The following is a 20,763-nucleotide window of genomic DNA, read 5'->3' as shown; positions in this document are numbered from 1 at the left end:
ATTAAATAACTATTTTGGCCATTTCCGGTTATAGAACTTTTGCCGGCATACCCCATCATCCTGTTCTTATCGAAGCCCTCCAATCACAGCTCCAAGGGTCCCGCCACCAGACATGCTGTGCAAAAAATTTATCGCGTCCTTCGGTTTCGCCAAAAAAAACAAAACCACAACAAGCTACAGGAAACATGCAACAGGGAGGTGGAGAAAAATAAATAAAGATTTATTTCCCGATCTCCTTTAACATAAATTACAACTCACCAGCTAAAGCCAAAGACGAAGACGACTTTTCGGGCCAAAACACCACCAACAGATACGAAATAAAAAGAAAACGAATGTCTACGTCATAGCCAAGGCAACAAAGTATCTTGCCATTTTATTTCTTTATATTGTATGTAAGTATGTAGGGTATGTATCTGGGCCCTGTACAAAGATACAAAGATACAGGGCCCAGAGCCCATCGCCCAGCGAGAAAATAAAAGTATCTGTTGCTGCAAAAGTTCCGAAGGCATCCTGGCAACGGCAACAGCTGCCAACTTTCGTGTTCGACAAGGAAAAGGCGCAAAAACGAATCAGTTTTTGTTGGTATATGTATGTGTGTGTATCTGTGTGAGAGGGTAAGAGTGTATGTGTGTGTAAGAGTGCGACAATCCTCAATCAACTGCTTCCACACCTTCTGCAATGTGTCTGCCTTTACATCTCGTCTACAGTAGAACTTCTCTTTTGAAAGAATTATCTTTTTTTCTTCAAAAGTTTACTTAACTTTTAAAAATGTATATATATTTTGGTTCAAACTTGTCTATACTTTAGGTATAAACTTTTTTGGAACATCTCTTAGGAGTTGGAACTTCGGGGACTTTATTTTCGGATTCTTTTTTAAGAACTTTATGAAGCTAAGAACCTTAAGAAGAAGTTAGAGCTCCTGGGACTCTTGGATTCTTTTTTAAAAACCTAAAGATATCCTGTGAAGAAAATCCAAACATTTTTCCAACAAATGGAAAATATAAGTTCCATATTGCTGAAATTATATTAACTTTATTTTTTGGTCTCTCGGGATTTTATTTCCTGATTCTTTTTTAAGAACCTTAAGAACCTAACCTTAAGAAGAAAATGCTAATTAACATACTTAGTATATTAATTTATATATGTGAAAATTGACTTAGAAAATATTACTTAGCTTGGAAAAACATTTATAATACTTTAATATATATATAAAGATCTCTTATATACCTATAACTTGAAGAACATCTAAGATCCAAAAACATCAAAAAACATCTTCTAAGATCTATAAGGACTATATTTCCAGATCCTTTTTAAATATCTTTATGAAGTCTTATGAAGAATAATGTTTACTAACATACCACAACTTATAAAAATATTTCTAAACAATAATACATATTGTATATGAATTTCTTTAAGGACTTTTCTTCCAGGTTTTATAAGTCTTAGGTAGTTCATAGTCTAAAATTATTTAACCACAAAGGTTTCTAACAAATTACTAGAAATATCAATCAATAATTATTTTTTTATATACTGTATTTCAATATTTCCTATAACTTGTCTTCAGCTTCTTCCTGTTTAACTTCAAGGTGTTGAACTGTATCCATGAGATACACGCATAGCACTTGCCGCTGCTTTACTTTTGGGCTCTTGCTTGCCAACTTTGTGCTTTGCTCTTCTCTTCTCCGATTGTATCTGCAGCACGAGCTTGCCACAAAATGAGGCAGAAGGCGGCAGTCGGCAGGCAGTGGGCGGTGGGTTGCAAGCTATGTGGCAACAGGGTGACAGAGTGACAGAGTGACAGAGTGACGGAGGGATGTGCGACTGTGAGAGAGATGAGTGTGCGTGAAGCGGTCTATAAACAGAATTCTAAATGCTGGCGCCTCACCGACGTGCCCGACGTGCTGAGCGTTCTACGTGCCACATTTGTAACGTGACTTCCTTCAATAAATGGCCCACGGCAACGGCGAGAAAAGCCAAGAGAGAGAGACAGAGAGAGAGAGTTGGCCAAGTTGGCCAACTTGGTTTTTTTGCGGTACTGAGTTCTGGGTTGTGGGTTCTGGTTCTGTGTCTTTTGGTCGTTTAATATAAAGTTTTATGGTGGAAATTGCAACACCCCTACTAGCACCACCTCCCCCCTTTGTCTTGAGATATTTTTCCCAGAATCCTGTTAGCTGAAAGCTCAAGTGTGTGTGTGAGGGTTGGGTGCATTTTTCATCGGAAAACGTAATATTTCTGTTGCAAGTAATTCAGAAAAGTTTACAAGATGTGGGGATTGGAATATCCATATTGGTTATAGAGACGAGTGGGCTAGCTGGTGGTGGAGGACTGGATTCCCTGGGTCGGTATTACACTTTACGAGTATTCCCAATTGCATCCAGGGGATTGGGTTCGCTTTGAAAACGCCGCCGTCGCCAGACACCAAGACGACATCGTCGCCAGACAGTCGCAGTTGGAGATGGCGACAGTGGTGCGGTGGTGCGGTGGTGCAGTGGCAGGGGCAAGTACGATGCCAGGCATGGGTCGGGGTCTTTAACCCAAAAAAACGGAGGGAGGGAAGACTAGGCACTGCAGCATCACTTTCAGAGGATCAATTGTGCACTTGAGAAAATATTATAACCGGTTTCTTTAAAAAAATAAATCTTTATAAATTATTTGAATATTATTTTTTTCAGTGCACTTTTTGTTTATCGAATTCGAAGTTGTTTTTAAGGCCAGAAACCCAGCAAGGGACCGTCTTTGAGAACCCTTCTTTGAGTTCCTATTCAGCCGGTTAACCTGTCTGCACTACTACTGCATATATCTATCCATCTCTCTCACTCTAGATAGTGCCCTCTCTTTCGCTTACTCCTTTTGATCTTGGGTTGTTTATTGTTTTGCGCTTTTAGCCGTTGAGTGGTTGGTTCTTGCCTGATTCCCTCCAGAGCCCATAGGCAAGTTCTTCAATAAAAAAAAAAGGGACTACCTGACGTAGTAACCTTGTTTGCCTCTTGTGTTTCTACCCATCTCTTTCTCTATATATGCAACATAATCATATTTTAAGATACACAGTGTGGAGTGTATTTTGAACCTGCCTTTGGGGGATGGGGGCTGGCTGGCTGTTTGTTTGTCTTTTGGGGCTTTTGGGGGCACTTAACGTTTTTATCGGAAATCACTTTTGGGTTATTTTCTGCGAATTTCATGAGGGATTTCAGAAGAGGTCTTTCTGCAACAGATTCCAGAGTCTTGACTTATGTACATCCCAAATTAATTGAGAAACTAGGCATTGTGTCGATACTGTGTATCCTGCAAAGTGACTTTCGATTAGAAATGCAGAACGTTTGCCAAAACAACAAATGTGCATTAGAGTCGTGTGGCTACAAATTCAATTGATATGTGCTGATAATTTATTGATTAGTTCGATTAATCACCCGGAGACAAATGGAGTTCCAAGAAAATGTGTGTGCGATAATATTTGAGTTTTGCTCGAGTGGTGAGTAAGATAGAGGCCCCATGAGATGATATAAAACCCGTTTGAAATGTACGCCCAGCGGTACGGTACGGTGTCAAGTGGTGGAAACTTGATAGAAAGACCGTCAAGTGAATCATCCGAAACCCGACAACCCAACAATGCTAATATTTGGGCTTGTTGTTGTTGTGGTTGGGACGACGACGACGAGTGGGTGCGCCACAGCCCAGCAGCTTCGAGAGCGGTTCAATAAGATCTTAAGCCGCCAAAACCAGTGACGCTTAAACAGGTTAACAACAGACCCAGAATACTTGCAGAAGAGAAAGAGAATAGATAGTTTTAGGAAGCTAATATATTTAACAAGAATACTTTACTCCAGAATCTAGAATCTATTTTGAAAAATCTACAATCTATCTATAAGATATAGTTACTACGTTCTGAAAGCCAAAGTGTGCGCGTGTTTGTCTCTTGTTGTGGCGGACTTTGGATTTGTGTGTTTGGATTGTGCTTGTATTTGGTATTTATTCTTTCGTGAACTTCCCCCATAATTCTGGTTCGGTTTTTTTCATCGGGCCAGCAACCACAAGCCCAGCTAGTGAGCCAGCCAGTCAGCCTAAGCGTTGGCCAAGTCGAGAGCTGACGACGCTGAATTAAACCGAAACCGGTATGACGTGATGCCTGACTTTATTTTTTTTACTTTTTTGTTTTTGTTTTTGGTTTTTGGCTCAGACACTGACTTTGCATATTTGTAATGTGTGTGTTGTTTGTTATTGTTATTGTAAGCCAAAAATTCAACACGTTCGTTTTTTAAAACCAGAGCTGTGTGAGTTTTTATTTTGCTTTTAGATTTTCAAAGAATTTGAAAAAAAAAAGAGTTTGTTTGGGCAGCTGATTCTGTTTCGAACACTTACTTTCATTTATTTCATTGTTGGGGTAAGTCCATTAGATATGAGCTTATTTGAACTTTGATAAATATTGAATAGGAAAATTCATTTTCCCTTTTAAATTTATTAATAATCAAAGACCTGAAACACAATCTCACTTTTGGAAGTCACTTCCAGCATAAACAACAAACGCATTGACCGCATTTAGCATTGACCTATGCTGGGAAGAGGTTATCAAGTGCTACGAAAATAAACAGTTTGCTTCTTGGGTCTCTGGACATAAAATCAACTACGTAATTGCAAAATCTGATTTTTATTTCAATGCAAAATCCTGTGAATAAGCAAAGGAAGCTAGAGTTCATTTAGAATGTAAGGACTGGTAGCATAAGCCAATGTTGTCCTAGAAATTATTAACAAGATGGGTATAGAGCTGTTTTAAATTTTATAGAAAATCTAAAGGGAAAGAGGTAGTTAGGTGGCTACTTCATTAATTAGGCAAAATAGTTACTGAAATTTAAGAAGCCCAAGCCCAAGGCCCTTGCTCCATTTCCCCCCCAAAAATGTAAAAAAAAAAGCCCTGAAAAATGGGGAATATTTTTTGAAATTATGCACTTCAATTACAAGGGAAATATTTTTCATCCAGCTGTTCCTCCAACAACAACAAAGAACTGACAAAAAAAGGGGTTTCTAAATCTAGGCACTGACGTAGGAAATGCCACTTTTCCCAAGTTTGAGAGATATGGGGGGCTGGACTACCTACCACCCACAGCAAAGCAATCGAGAGATACATGAGCGAATTCCGGCACGTCCTTAGGCAACAAAAACGAAAATTGTATTAGGTTATCCTTGCCACACTCCGACACACTCACACACAGACACAGACACACCATAGCATGGCCCATTGTGGGCCAAAGTGGGGCCGGAGGGTTGAAGTGGAAGGCAAATGGCCTTTCACGGTCGTTGCCGTCACTCACTGGTTGGCCCCAGCCATTGTTGTTGCTGAGAACAGTGAGAGAAAATAACTGTGAATCGAGTTTCATTTATTGACTTGGTCATACTAAAGTGTAAGTGTGACCATGAGTGTTGCCCAAAACTGAAAAAAGTTAGGGATAACCTTAGAACTATTTTTAATTTTGTATCTGAAATATTTTATTTTTCTGTAGGCTGACAAGGGGGCCAAGCTCACGTTTCCTTGTCACACCCCCTTATCACCCTTTCTCTTTCTAGCCTTTATAGCTCTATCTCTTTCGCTGCTTGCCTACTCATTTGTGTTAAACTTTTCGCTACCCAGCAGTGCTTTGGGAACTAAGTGGGTTGACTGTAACTAAAGGTTAGTTATAGCGGTTAACTTTTTTGAAGGGGTGACTACTTTTTAAGCTTTTATGGCTTTTTTATTTGGGGGTTTAGGTAATAAATATTAGGCTGAGGATTAGGGTTGGGTATTTGGCTAGTTATATCGGGTAAGAAGCAAAATATACATACGTTTTAGGGATAGCTAAAAAATCGTGTGGAAAGGGCTAGTTTATTTTAAAAATGTCTATAATTATCTTAAAATTCTTATTATTGAAAATCAAAAGCATATATGTAGTATTAATATCCTTCTAGAATCTGTAAAATCCTAAGAATCCTTTGTTCGTTTCGTTTTTTAGCCAATTCCTAATGGTTGGCTTGGTTGACTTGGTTTAATGTTCGCTTCTCTGTGGCAACTAACTGACGACCGAGACTCGGCAACGTCATCATCCCCATTGCCTCCCACTTGCCACCTTCACTCCCCCTTCGTGGAGGAGGTCTTCGTTCAATGTTCGTTTTATGATGGTTGAGTGCTGCTGGCGTCGCTGCCTCAGCCTCTGCCTCGGCTGGCATCTCTGCCTGGTGCTGCCCCACAAAAATCCAATGTGCGCCCGCAAAAGCAAATAAAACTTTATCATTTGGGGAAGCCCTGTGTTCATAGACTTGCCTTTATTGTGTGGGTGCCAGTCTGTGAGTGTGTGTGTGTGCCCTTGTGTGTGATGAAGTGGTTTGGCCACACACACTCTCACAGTTCTCACCCATACACTTGTACACGTGTACTTTTGCCTTGTTTTTCCTTGTTGATTTTTTTGTCCTTTTTCGCCTGCTGCCAACTTTTCCCTTAATTTCTTGTTTTTTATTTTTTCTCTGTTTGTTATTGCTTTTTATACGTATTTTCCTCCCCTCTCCTCCTGCTGTAGGACCTCCTGCTACAGGTATGAGGCTCTTATTTTGGCTTAAACTCACTGGCAAAGTTGGGGCCTCCTAGATTTCGTTTCACGTTTATTTATTTCCCTTTTACATGCCTCCCCCTCCATTTTTGGCGACTCCTGCTCCTCTGCCATGACCTTTTCCAAGGGGGAGGGCAGGCGGGAATTTTCTGGGCGTGGCTCAGGGCCTAACTAAAACGAGCTGGAGTGTAGTGTTTGTTTATGGCCATGATATGACCACAGCAAAGGCAAAAAAAGAAAAAGAAAAATATAAACACAAATGGGGGAAGTCATCTGGAGGAATGGGTAGTGAGCTGTGACTAAGGAAGTGTTGGTTGTTGCATGCCCCTGGGGATTACCCCAGGTTAGTTAATGAATAAAAATTAAAAATAAATCAAGGATGATAGAAACTAAGATCTCTTAATAGCTACTACCCCCTTTTGTAAGCCAGAAATCAGAGCAATCAACAAATGGAAATGGAGCCACACCTAGACTTCCCATCTGGCACTTAAGAACCCCTCGACCCGGCCCTGGATTGAAAAAGCCACCCCTCGGAAAACTACACAAACTAAAAGCCTTTTTTTTTCATCCGAAATGGAAATGGAAGTAAAGTTGCCAAAGGGAACTCTGAAACAAAGGTAGCGATGGAATGAAAATAAAAAGAGAGCAGAGGGCTGGGGGGTTCAAAGGGAATCCTCCAGCCCCACCCTCAGCACCCATAAATTATCTGCACAATGGCCCAGAGCCAAGGCAAAGGTAAAGGGAAAACCAAAAGCCAAGAATTCCAACCAGAGAGTCTATTTTAATTTTGACGTTGTTAGTGACATAGAAGGGCGCGCAGTTGGTAGCAGTTGGGAGCTTATGGCAAAGTCACTGACAACCCAAAGGCAAAGGCAACAAAGCCAAAAGACAAAGCCAAGAGCTAAAGCCAAAGCCAGCTTAAGTGTTTCCCCCCCCTTGCCAAAACTCCAAACTCATAGACGAGTTGTTTCCTCCCCACCTTGGAGTTTCAGATTCAAAACCCATCCATCGCTAGCTTGAAGTCGAGGCGTAGCCAAGTGAGACTCGAGCTCTTTGAACATGTTGCTCTTAACTACAGTGATACCTCCCTAAAAGGATCTATAATATATCAATATTATAATCCCTATATTACCATCCACCAGATATGAATCTCTACTGTTGAGAAATACTTGGCATATATCAAAAGCTAGGCAGGCAGGCAAGCAGGCACGGCACACTTGTATCTCATTTGGCAAAAGTATCTGAGAGATGTCGGGCGAGGGCGTGTGGGCAGAGCACCATGTGCCCCATGCAACAAAGTACCTGCCTTTTTAATAGGTTCAAACTGTGGCATGAGTAACAGACCCAGGCAACTTGTCTAACAACCCGCGTGACGCAAAGTATCTTTGACTGTGCGAGTACAAGTATCTCATAGTATCTTTTGCGCCTGTTGCGTGTATGTGTGTATGTGTGTGTGTGGGTGAGGAGCCGTATGGCTAAAGTTCATGACGCCAGCCAGTTGGCTGAGCTTGATTTTCAGGCCATTACATGGTGGGGCGATTCCGATTCCGATTCCGACTCGGAATGGCTGGCCTGCCAAACAAGCTGCCTTGTTTGTGGGCTCTCTGTGTTTTCTGTTTTCTGTTTTTCCGCTTTTGCCTCTTTCTTTTACCCATTTCGTTTTTGTTTTGTTTGTCTCTCTTTCCCCCACTCTCTCTCTGTCTCTGTGTGTGTGTGTGTGTTTGTTTGTTTGTTTGCCTTTTGTGTGCGCTGGGGGATTACGTAAGGGAATCCCCAACATTTTGCAGCGCGCGCGCCAACGCAACTGAAATGAAATGATAAGAGGGGGCGGGGATTGGGGGGGCAAAAAGAAAAGGGGCTGAAGTGGGGCATGAGGCGTGGGGGTGGCATTGCAATGAAAAGTGACTACTGACGCTGGTTATTTCATGTTTTATGCATGCTATAGCCTTCTCTTTCCGCCATGGGCTTGCCATCTCGCTCGCTTGTTGAGCAAGTGAGTAAAGTAGTCGTGGCACAAATAATAATGCAAAAAAAAAAAAAAAATAAAGTGTATCTTATAGATACAGTCAGGCCTTTGCACTTCAAGAGGGGGCGTGGCTGAATAGCAGCTTTGTGGATTATGATTTTTTTTAAGAAATACTTTTGTATTTATTTTTTTAATAATTATAGTGGTAATTTCATATAAAAATCTATACAGATTCCCTGCTTGGCTTTTGAAATCCCAGCACTTGCTCTTCACGCTCAAGGACCTCTGGAATGTCCTGCCATATGGCAACTGTTGCCTTGGCTTCTCAAAAAAAATCAAAAGCTTCTCAGAATGAAATTCTCGGAATGGCATTTCATTTGATATTTTGAAATAAATTCTACTTACTGCCTCGACCGCTGCCCTTGCGACGCGCCATTTTCCTGAAGGATATATCAGAGTATGGAGAGGTGGGGGAGTGTCCTGTTGTTGCTCTCTTCCTGGGGACAAGTTGAAGAAATTAGGTTCCTGGCGTTTGACTTGACTGATGTATATTTAATAAGCGGCGCCCAACGTCCCACGCCCACTTTCTCTGTATGGCACAACTAGAGACTAGTGACGGCGTCCTTGACGCACACACACACACACACACTCGCACAATAAAGGATGTCCTTGCTGGCCTCTGTCTTCGTACTGTGTGTGTGTGTTAGTGGCCTGATTCCCGGTTCTCTGGTATTTGCCCACTAGACAAATAGAGGAGCCGTGTCCATGTTCATGTCCTCAATGTGTTATCCTGACATAGCTGCCATCTACTTGGCATTCGAGGCCGTGCCGATCTCCGATCTGCTTCCTGTTTCTTGGATTTCCATAAATAATATGTTTCCTTCGAGGCCTTGTGTATATAAATCCATATAATCTTTTGTGTGTATATTGTAGATATCCTTCGCTAATACTAGGAAATGTTTGTGGTTAGCTTGTATTGATATGATCCTTGCTCCCGTGTTGTTGTGGTAGGCCGATGGTTTATTTTTTAAATATTTTTTTGTATATCACTTTATGATTCGTTTCGTTTCGCACGCTTCGGGGGGGTCACCGAGTTGACCGTTAACCGCTCACCGTTTACACCGACGCCGCCTTTGGCACACCAGTACTACCAGTACCACCGGGCGTATACGCAATCTATCGAATTGAAACTAATTCACGCCTGATGATCGCGCAAATTCTTTCAAACAGTTTACCGCTAATCAGCAATGAATTCTTCTTATCAATTCTACTTATGTAGCTCTCTTTTTTCTCACTTTTTATATTTATATTTTAATTTTTTTAATGTGCTCTATATGGCTGTGCAAATCTATTAATAAACTGAATTGAATACACTTGGCCTGTTGTATTCCTCATGCGTTTTAGATTTGATTTGAATTTCTTGTTGTTTCTTGTTTTTTTTTGTTGCGCATTTACCGAGAAGCGCGCGAAAAAACGAGTTGGAGCGCCCGTCGCAGAACGAAATGCGTGCGTCGACGTCGGCTTTTGCGGGGAAACAGAAAATCGGCTGGATTTGGTTCCCCAGAATTCAACACCCTGTGTTTCGTATACGCCCTGTGTACATACGCTCAAAATGAGCACTCAATTAACGCCGAAATGAGAGAAAGAGAGCGCGGGCTCCACCACTCACCAATACAAACAGCAAATGTCTTCAATTCGCTTTGCTTTCAATTTCAATCTGGTTGTATCTTCAACTTTTGTGTTTACCTTTTTTTTTGTTATTTTAACAAGGGCTAAGAGATAATTTCAAAGAGAGTATAGTTTTAAGAGAGGGCTCTTATCAGTGCTTAAAGTTCATTGTGTGTGGCCAGATATCTTAAATACTCTAGGAAATATAAGCAATTAACTAATTTTTAGTTAGTTAGTTCTTAATTAATTATATTTTATAATTATTTTATTGAAAAAATATCTAAATAAATGTTTCTTTATCTTGCTGTTTGAAAATAGAAAAATAGCTGTTTGAAATAGCTTGCTGTTTGAAATAGCCTACAAAATAGAAAATGCCAAAAAGTATGCTACTAAAAAATGAAAAGTTATGTAAAAAAGAATAAAAGTAAAAATGGTTTAAAAGAAATAGTAATAAATTGATTTATTAAGTTAAAAATAAGAATACTTTTAAATTTATTTCCTATTTATTATAATCTCTATTCGCATCGCCTCGAAGTTCATGATTACTTCAGCTGCCACGTGCCTTTCTTCAAGAAAACCCTTTCTTTCCCCTTTTAATTTCTGACAAACAATGGCTATGATGTTATCGCTCTCCTTTTGACAACTAAAATAGCTTATGTTTAATGCAAAGGATAACAACTCTAAAAGAGTGCGCACCTTGGCAATAAGATAAACCGCCATTATCGCCCTCCAATCACTCGTGACAGACTGGCCCAGTCAAAAGTTGTTCAAAGTGTTACGCCTCGCCTCGTCGTGTGTCAAAAAATAATGCGTCTTCAAAGGAAATTAAATGCTTGAGAAAAATGAGAAAACATGCCGCTGGAGTGCCGAGATGTCGAGTGAACGAACACTGTCCTGACAGCTGGGAGAGTTCTCAGGCGGAGTGACAAGTAAAAGGCGTGTCCTTGAGCCCTGTTTAGTGTTGCCACCCAACTCCCCACTGAAACAATTTAATTTCATGCAAGAAAATATGCGGCTATTCGCCTCAACGCGCTTCAATAGAAATGTGTTACTCGTTTCCTTTGTATATTCTTTTTGTATTTTAATAAATTTTACAACTCATCCGAATTTATTGAAAAGGCTGCATACGAATTCCACTTAATCGCATTACTCATCCTCTAGTAATATTACTTTTTTTTCAGAATATATCCAATCATCAATGAAAAGGCTTTTAATCAGCTGTGTTTTGTTTACAAGCATTAATATTAATTGAAGGCGCAGGCGCCATTTGCCGGCTAGAAGGCCTTCCAGTTCCAGATGCGAAATTCGCACTGGAAACTGGAAGGAGGGGAAATTCGAAGAGCCGAGCACTTTGGCGCCAAATCAGACCGACACTCGGCGAATTTTAGTATAGTCGGCCGATTACAGAGCGCGTGAAAGGATCGGATTTCGGATCAAATAAATAGCACCGGCGGAAAGTGGAATATTTAATATATTACAAAAAAATAAAAACAAATATTGTTTAAAAAATATCAAAAAAAAAAATTAACATTTCAATAAATAATTTAAACAAAAAACTTAAAAAAAAATGCGCAAACCTAAAGTTCTTTGTTCGAGTTTTTTCGCGTAATATCATAATATCCTACAAGTGAGTTTAACAAAAAAACACATATTTAAACATTATTTATTGTCAAAATAATTTTAATAAGGACATTAATTGAAAAGGGTAGAAACAATAAGCTGTCACATATATCCTTTGTACCCATTGTTTTTTAATTGTTTTTTTGTCAAAGGTTCTTTTTTTCTTATTGTGGTTGGGCCATTTGGGCCTGTCTGCAAAAAAGGGTTTGTTCAAGGACTAATTGGCTTTTTCCGTGCCTCATCAATATAAATTTAATGAGGCATAAAATGTGCAAAAGGGTTTCCAGCTGTGGTTAGAGTTACAAATGCTTTGTGAAACAAAATTGAAATTTTTGGTTTTTCATCTCGATTATTATTCAGCCTCAATGGGTTTGTTTACGTTCTGCATTTATGAAAATATTGTGAATTCCAAAGAAGTAGCCATAGAAGATAAATAAATACCTGGAAATAAAACAAAAGACCCAAACAAACAAACCGATTTATCGTCAAAAATAGGTATTCCCATTTTTGCAAGGTTTCGTGGGTGGAAAATAATATTTACACTTTTTAAAGAAATTCGAAATAACGACTTCCTTTTCCAATAAGTACTATTATTCATTATGTTATTTTGGAATAAAAAATCATGCTCAAAGTTCATAACCATAACTAGGTGAATGAAAAGGAAATAGAAACACAATACGTATACGCGGCGTGGGCCGTGGATTTTTGCGTAAAAATGAAAAAGAAACAATTGGATTTATTATGGTTTCAGTTTTTTTGAAATAGTGAGGTATTTCAATCCAAAGCTCTGATTGAAATGCCATGGAAATGTATAGTCCCTTAAATAACACGAAAAAATATTACGTATACGCGGTGCAGTGCAGTGAGCTTTATGTAGAAATTTGATATACATACTAGGATTTGCTTCAATTACTAGACTAGAGATTCCTAGTTATTTTAATTAAAAGAGACAAACACATAAAACTGCTTTAGGAGTATATTATTACGTATACGCAGGGTATACGCTTATGGATAATAAAATAGTTTTAAAATTATAATTCATGGAAAATGTTTACTGCTAAACTTTACAAAAGGTTATTGACTTACTCTTGATTTTCTGGCCAGTAAACTGATAAAATATAATATAAAGTATACGCACTGTTGTTCAAATAAAAAATGGAATTTCGAATAAAACATGAAAACTTCATAGAGCTATTTATTAATTAAGAAAATATCAACTATCTTACTTTAAGTAACTTCTTGGATAAATAATGAAAATTATTTTTCGCTTCACAAAATAGGGGTCATTGTATGGAATCATTGGAATGACAGCTTGGCTATTTATGAATGCCGCCACAACTATTCATAGATGGCCAAAAAAGGGAACAACTGGTCCCTAGCCGCAAATTCTCGCCTTGTGCGTCCCTTGGCATACGCCTGTTGTTCAATGTTCTGTATTTAATTGATCATATGCATAATTTATGAAGTCTTGAAAGTGTGTGGGGCATTAGTTTCGCCCAGGATATTTGTGTGTAGCTATTGGTGACCGCAAGCCGAACCAAATACCAAGTCATGCGTACATACAATATCAATCTTTGGGCGGAAATCTTACCACAATAGGAAATTGATGTGCCCCGAATCCTCCAGCTCCAGCTTCGGCTACTTCCTCACCAGCTAAGCTTAACCATACTCATGGCAGGATATATGGATCACAATTCATGTGGCTGCTTGGGAATGCTTAAGTTGTATTTATTGCTAGCAAAATCTGTGGGTCTGCTATTGTGGCCACATCAAAGCAACACGCTTCGAACATAAAAGAATAAATTAAGTTTAGATGAAAAATTCCTAAATAAAAAAAAAATAAAGTAGGAAAGGCGGGAAATTTTCGGAAATAGAAAACGAGAATGGCGTCAGCTCCACATCTTGGTGTTTTTTTTGGAGATACTGGCGCCCCCGGCATGAGGTGACATTGCTCTGTTGGGGTTTTTAATATGACAAAAAGTCCATATTTTAACAAGGGCTAAGAGATAATTTCAAAGAGAGTATAGTTTTAAGAGAGGGCTCTTATCAGTGCTTAAAGTTCATTGTGTGTGGCCAGATATCTTAAATACTCTAGGAAATATAAGCAATTAACTAATTTTTAGTTAGTTAGTTCTTAATTAATTATATTTTATAATTATTTTATTGAAAAAATATCTAAATAAATGTTTCTTTATCTTGCTGTTTGAAAATAGAAAAATAGCTGTTTGAAATAGCTTGCTGTTTGAAATAGCCTACAAAATAGAAAATGCCAAAAAGTATGCTACTAAAAAATGAAAAGTTATGTAAAAAAGAATAAAAGTAAAAATGGTTTAAAAGAAATAGTAATAAATTGATTTATTAAGTTAAAAATAAGAATACTTTTAAATTTATTTCCTATTTATTATAATCTCTATTCGCATCGCCTCGAAGTTCATGATTACTTCAGCTGCCACGTGCCTTTCTTCAAGAAAACCCTTTCTTTCCCCTTTTAATTTCTGACAAACAATGGCTATGATGTTATCGCTCTCCTTTTGACAACTAAAATAGCTTATGTTTAATGCAAAGGATAACAACTCTAAAAGAGTGCGCACCTTGGCAAATATTTTTGCCAAACAAATATTGTTTAAAAAATATCAAAAAAAAAAATTAACATTTCAATAAATAATTTAAACAAAAAACTTAAAAAAAAATGCGCAAACCTAAAGTTCTTTGTTCGAGTTTTTTCGCGTAATATCATAATATCCTACAAGTGAGTTTAACAAAAAAACACATATTTAAACATTATTTATTGTCAAAATAATTTTAATAAGGACATTAATTGAAAAGGGTAGAAACAATAAGCTGTCACATATATCCTTTGTACCCATTGTTTTTTAATTGTTTTTTTGTCAAAGGTTCTTTTTTTCTTATTGTGGTTGGGCCATTTGGGCCTGTCTGCAAAAAAGGGTTTGTTCAAGGACTAATTGGCTTTTTCCGTGCCTCATCAATATAAATTTAATGAGGCATAAAATGTGCAAAAGGGTTTCCAGCTGTGGTTAGAGTTACAAATGCTTTGTGAAACAAAATTGAAATTTTTGGTTTTTCATCTCGATTATTATTCAGCCTCAATGGGTTTGTTTACGTTCTGCATTTATGAAAATATTGTGAATTCCAAAGAAGTAGCCATAGAAGATAAATAAATACCTGGAAATAAAACAAAAGACCCAAACAAACAAACCGATTTATCGTCAAAAATAGGTATTCCCATTTTTGCAAGGTTTCGTGGGTGGAAAATAATATTTACACTTTTTAAAGAAATTCGAAATAACGACTTCCTTTTCCAATAAGTACTATTATTCATTATGTTATTTTGGAATAAAAAATCATGCTCAAAGTTCATAACCATAACTAGGTGAATGAAAAGGAAATAGAAACACAATACGTATACGCGGCGTGGGCCGTGGATTTTTGCGTAAAAATGAAAAAGAAACAATTGGATTTATTATGGTTTCAGTTTTTTTGAAATAGTGAGGTATTTCAATCCAAAGCTCTGATTGAAATGCCATGGAAATGTATAGTCCCTTAAATAACACGAAAAAATATTACGTATACGCGGTGCAGTGCAGTGAGCTTTATGTAGAAATTTGATATACATACTAGGATTTGCTTCAATTACTAGACTAGAGATTCCTAGTTATTTTAATTAAAAGAGACAAACACATAAAACTGCTTTAGGAGTATATTATTACGTATACGCAGGGTATACGCTTATGGATAATAAAATAGTTTTAAAATTATAATTCATGGAAAATGTTTACTGCTAAACTTTACAAAAGGTTATTGACTTACTCTTGATTTTCTGGCCAGTAAACTGATAAAATATAATATAAAGTATACGCACTGTTGTTCAAATAAAAAATGGAATTTCGAATAAAACATGAAAACTTCATAGAGCTATTTATTAATTAAGAAAATATCAACTATCTTACTTTAAGTAACTTCTTGGATAAATAATGAAAATTATTTTTCGCTTCACAAAATAGGGGTCATTGTATGGAATCATTGGAATGACAGCTTGGCTATTTATGAATGCCGCCACAACTATTCATAGATGGCCAAAAAAGGGAACAACTGGTCCCTAGCCGCAAATTCTCGCCTTGTGCGTCCCTTGGCATACGCCTGTTGTTCAATGTTCTGTATTTAATTGATCATATGCATAATTTATGAAGTCTTGAAAGTGTGTGGGGCATTAGTTTCGCCCAGGATATTTGTGTGTAGCTATTGGTGACCGCAAGCCGAACCAAATACCAAGTCATGCGTACATACAATATCAATCTTTGGGCGGAAATCTTACCACAATAGGAAATTGATGTGCCCCGAATCCTCCAGCTCCAGCTTCGGCTACTTCCTCACCAGCTAAGCTTAACCATACTCATGGCAGGATATATGGATCACAATTCATGTGGCTGCTTGGGAATGCTTAAGTTGTATTTATTGCTAGCAAAATCTGTGGGTCTGCTATTGTGGCCACATCAAAGCAACACGCTTCGAACATAAAAGAATAAATTAAGTTTAGATGAAAAATTCCTAAATAAAAAAAAATAAAGTAGGAAAGGCGGGAAATTTTCGGAAATAGAAAACGAGAATGGCGTCAGCTCCACATCTTGGTGTTTTTTTTGGAGATACTGGCGCCCCCGGCATGAGGTGACATTGCTCTGTTGGGGTTTTTAATATGACAAAAAGTCCATAGCCTGGCACGGCATGGAGCATTTTAATAATACATAAAGTACCAGGGCACCAGGGAAGTCGTGCATTGTTGTGGGCATTAAAAATGCCTCTCCTGTCCATCTGCAGAGTTCATTATCTCGAATCACCAAGGGCAGCCTCTAAATTAAATGTATAATGCTTGCATGATACTTGTACTTAGCCAAAAGAACCTGCTAAATGAGTTCTGCCTTAGGAGCCCGCCGCAAATAAATCCCCAATTTATGAGCCTTAAATTTGGGCATTAGGCAGAACGTAATTTATGTGCCCATCCTACGGCTTCTTTCTCAGTTAATTAGCTTGACTCGGCCAAAGTTCAATGATTGGTTTCCATCATCGGGAATTCTTTCAGAAAGGATTTGTCTCATTAGCCGACTTCCTGCTGTGTCACTTGGTATGCGGTATGGGTAGCTCAGGGGAACGACAGCTGTGACTAATCGGTTTTATGGGACAGAAAATTGCATTGAACAAATATAATACCAAAAGGCTCAATGCCAAGGAACTAGAATCAAATAAATATTATGAATATCAAAAGAAACTTTAACAAAAGTTGTCATTTTTTATTTAACCAAATTGTGTGTAATCAATCCCCACTTTTAAAAGCCCTGCCCATGGGATGAAAGGCGATACCCCGTTTGGCGTCAAAGGAATTCCTTCCCCCAAAAGAGGGTCACAACCATGGCAACCTCTACCCTATTGATGTCCTTATCATTCGAGGAATTTCAACGATTGCTCGTTGCCCAGTTATTCTGTTAATTTAAAGCGCCTTAGGGAATAAACTATAATTACATTCCCTTACTACAAATTCAATTAAAAGTGCTCTCTTATGGCATGGGGCAGTGCCAATTTTTCCGGTTTACCAGTTAAATAAATAAACTGTTTCCTCTTAGGCAAAACACTTAGCATCCCTCCGGCTATTTACTCATCTTTGATACGGGTGGATGCCTTTCAACGTGCCGTTTAATACAAACAGTAAACAATAAACAATTTTCGAGGTTCTCGGGCAGATGTCTGTGTACACACTGTATCATCACCACTGGGCATCCCACCCACACCCACAGCCAACATTGGATTTCTCCCACTAGGGTCCTCAACAATGAGAATACATTGAAGTGTATATCTTGCGTCTGGTATTTCTGGTATTTGATTTGGTTTCTTTGGGCCATACGCTTTCCCTTTTTTCTTGGCTGTTTCTCCTTGAATTTATGCTTAAACTTTTTTTTTGGGGAAATTATCCAAGTTCCGTGCAGGCGTAGCCCATAAAAAAAGAGAGAATTCTTAAAGGTTGAAGCTGAATTTATGGATATGTCGAAAGATTTGGCATTGTTAACCTTCACCTGGCCAAGCAATTTACCTGAAAAAAAAAATATACACAAATTAATGTTTTGTAATGACTACAAGAGATACGAATGGGAGATACCTCAAGGTTTAAGGTAATTATGATTTACAATTTTATATTTAAAGTTCTTACAAGATATTAAAACACTTGCAAAGGTTTTCTAATAGTTTTATATTTTCTTTATAAATTTTAAATATTTAATTATTTATTCCTAATCTCACAAACCAATATACCCTTGAAATATATCCTTTTTGAATATTTTAACACAAAAGTGGTTGCTTTAGCACCCAATTCCAGCCAGCAATTTTATTTATTGTCCATTTTTGATGCTCACCTTTTTGCCAAAAAGGCTCTTAGGCGATGGCATTTGAACTTTGAATTGCATTTATTTGTTGTTTTTTTGGCCTGCCGTTTACAGTTTCAATTTTTTTATTCAATTGTTTATTGTTTTTTTTTGGTCTTGGACTTGGACCTGTGAGTTTTCGCCGTTTTATTGGTGCGTGCGGGAATTCATTAGCATTGAATGTCTAGCCGTCTGACGTTTACATATAAATTGTCTAATGGGGCCAGCGGGCATTGATAATTGTATTTGATGTCGAGGGGATTTTGGTAGGAGACGTGCTCAAAGGCACATTAAATTAAATGAAGGTACTAGTGGTCGTGGGAGGAGAAAATGTAAAGCTGGTCAAGTGTTTGCTTGACCACAAAAAGGACATTACCGAATGGCCATTACTCAGCGCAAATAATAAATGATAAAAACTTCACTGCCACTTCTCGCTCGTCATTTTGTTTGGCGGGTTTTTATCGGAAAACTCCCCCCCGAATAAGCATCCTACACAGAATTGACTTTTCGGCTTTGACCATCCCATCGATGTGGCCATTCATTGGGCGAAAGCCCTCGAATTAGGGCCAATGCCATTTGTCGATTTCATTACGTATCCGCAGCGTTGAGCGGTGAGCGTTGAAAGTTTCCAAGACCCAAATCACACAGAATGCCTGTCATTGGAGCATTACTCAAAACTCAGCCAAACAAAGAGGTTCAGACTTAGGTCAGACCGGCTCGGTCCGGTTCGGTTCGTTTCATCCATAATTCCATCGATGGGTTCATAGTTTGCATCACTTCATTTGGGCCGAGGATTTGGGGCTTCTTCTTTTTACGACCATGTAGCTGGATATGTTTTCGGGTGGCATTAAATGCGACGTGACGGAAATTTAAAATGCCACGCTGAAAGGATACTTGAAAGTGGCGAAAAGTGAAAATAAAGAGCCACTCCATGCATAGAAGGTCGCTTTTTTGATGCCCTACGAAAAGGGCATTGAATATGTCTAGTTTTGTGACCTGGATTCCTTAGATTTAATTGAACATTTCCAAACATTCCTTCTTGATCTACTCGATATTAATTCAAAAACTTTCTCTTTTTGTTTGCCAAAGTTTGTCCTGATTAAACAAACTTCCTGATGAAAACACGAGATGTCTATTTCGATGCTCAAAAGTTTACTTCGGCTCACCAGGGGAACAGCTACCTCGGAATACTTAGTATTGGCTTTGTTGTGTGTTAAGTGTGCCTTCTGACCAACAAGTCGTTTGTCTGGCGGCTAACGAAGCTCAAAAGACGTTGTTGCCATGTCTGCAAGTGAGATGTGCGATGTGCGGTGTCCGATGTGCTCCTTGGATCCATTTTGTAGATCCAATTTGATTTATGTCAGTGTGTAATGTGCACGTGCTGAACTCTGTGGAAGTTGGCTAAAAGGCGCTCTGACTCGGCCATCTGTGCTATTCTAATTGAAAGGAGCCTGGCGGAGGGTGTTCTCTACAATGAAGATAAATTGCATGATTTCTTCTAAAAAAAAAGGCAACAAAAAACAAATGCGAACATTTAAAGTACGGTTGCACGGTAGGCGATTGTTGCGCTCTGTGGCTTGGGATTAATTGTTATTCAGATGCCAAGGGAATTTTTTCCACAAGCTCAACAAAAGCAATATTTTTTCAATCACTGCAGTGTTTTAGAAAAAAATAATTTCTTTAAATATGTATTTCTTTACTAAAGCTGTTGAAATGAAATTGAATGTATGCAGTTGGAATTTCCTTACAGGCATTTGCACCTTCTGTATTTGCAAGGATATATCCTTGGCAGGACAAGGATAATACAAATGGTCAAAGAAGCTCTTTCCAATGGAGAGGAAAACAGTGCGTTTAAAGAAGGATAAGATGTGCTTAGTATGTTTTGTCCTGAAGCCATATGGCAACTGTTGCAAACAGAATTTAAGTAAACAGAGTTAGTTTTCCTTGCTGACTACGTAGTTTTTTTTTATAAAACCCACTTTTATTTAAAAACACCATTTAACTGTCTATCTTAACAACCAGACTAATGAATATTTTTTGTCGGTTTGGCACTTATATTTAATGTGTGTGATTTGCTGTCAGTATATCCTGTCCTGTCCGGCAAAACTTTGTTTTTAATTACGGCCCCAGGGAGGTGGCTTGTGTGGCACGTCAATGTTGTTACAGATTCGTATCAGACCAAGTTTATGTAATGTCCTGCCATTTCGCACCTATTTATTTCTGGTTTGAATAAAGTTTGTATTTACCCACATACCCATATGTAAACATGCTTTGGGGGCCTGACCTGTTTGTGATAAAAAGAAAGGTTTATTTTATTTGCATGTCCTTCACAAGGATTTTCTGGGAAAGAAATCAGCTGGAAATGGACGTTTCAGAATGGGAAAGCAAAGGGAGAGTAGCCTGAAGGGATATTTCTATATATTCAAGCTCCAGCTGGTTTATTTTTAGGGGAATTGGAATGCAACTGCTGTGGTTGGAAACTTAAATACCACTCGAACTCGTATATGTTCTCTGT

General features: G+C 38.3%; 1 protein-coding gene across 2 annotated transcripts in view; it reads right to left on the bottom strand.

The window, feature by feature from the left end:
- shn (schnurri) overlaps positions 1–10,057 on the bottom strand; it is a 38,069-nt gene extending 28,012 nt beyond the window's left edge. For both annotated transcript variants that reach the window (XM_017250615.3, XM_017250616.3), the window contains exon 1: positions 8,941–10,057. In XM_017250615.3, the coding sequence (XP_017106104.2) occupies positions 8,941–8,971 (31 nt within the window). In that variant the 5' untranslated portion in view covers positions 8,972–10,057. The remainder of the gene's footprint in view (positions 1–8,940) is intronic.
- Between the last annotated feature and the right edge of the window lie 10,706 nt (positions 10,058–20,763).

This window comes from Drosophila bipectinata, chromosome 2R (genome assembly GCF_030179905.1).
Source record: "Drosophila bipectinata strain 14024-0381.07 chromosome 2R, DbipHiC1v2, whole genome shotgun sequence".
NCBI lineage: Eukaryota > Metazoa > Arthropoda > Insecta > Diptera > Drosophilidae > Drosophila > Drosophila bipectinata.
The sequence above is the reverse complement of the archived record's forward strand: the minus strand, read 5'-3'. Positions and strand labels throughout refer to the sequence as shown.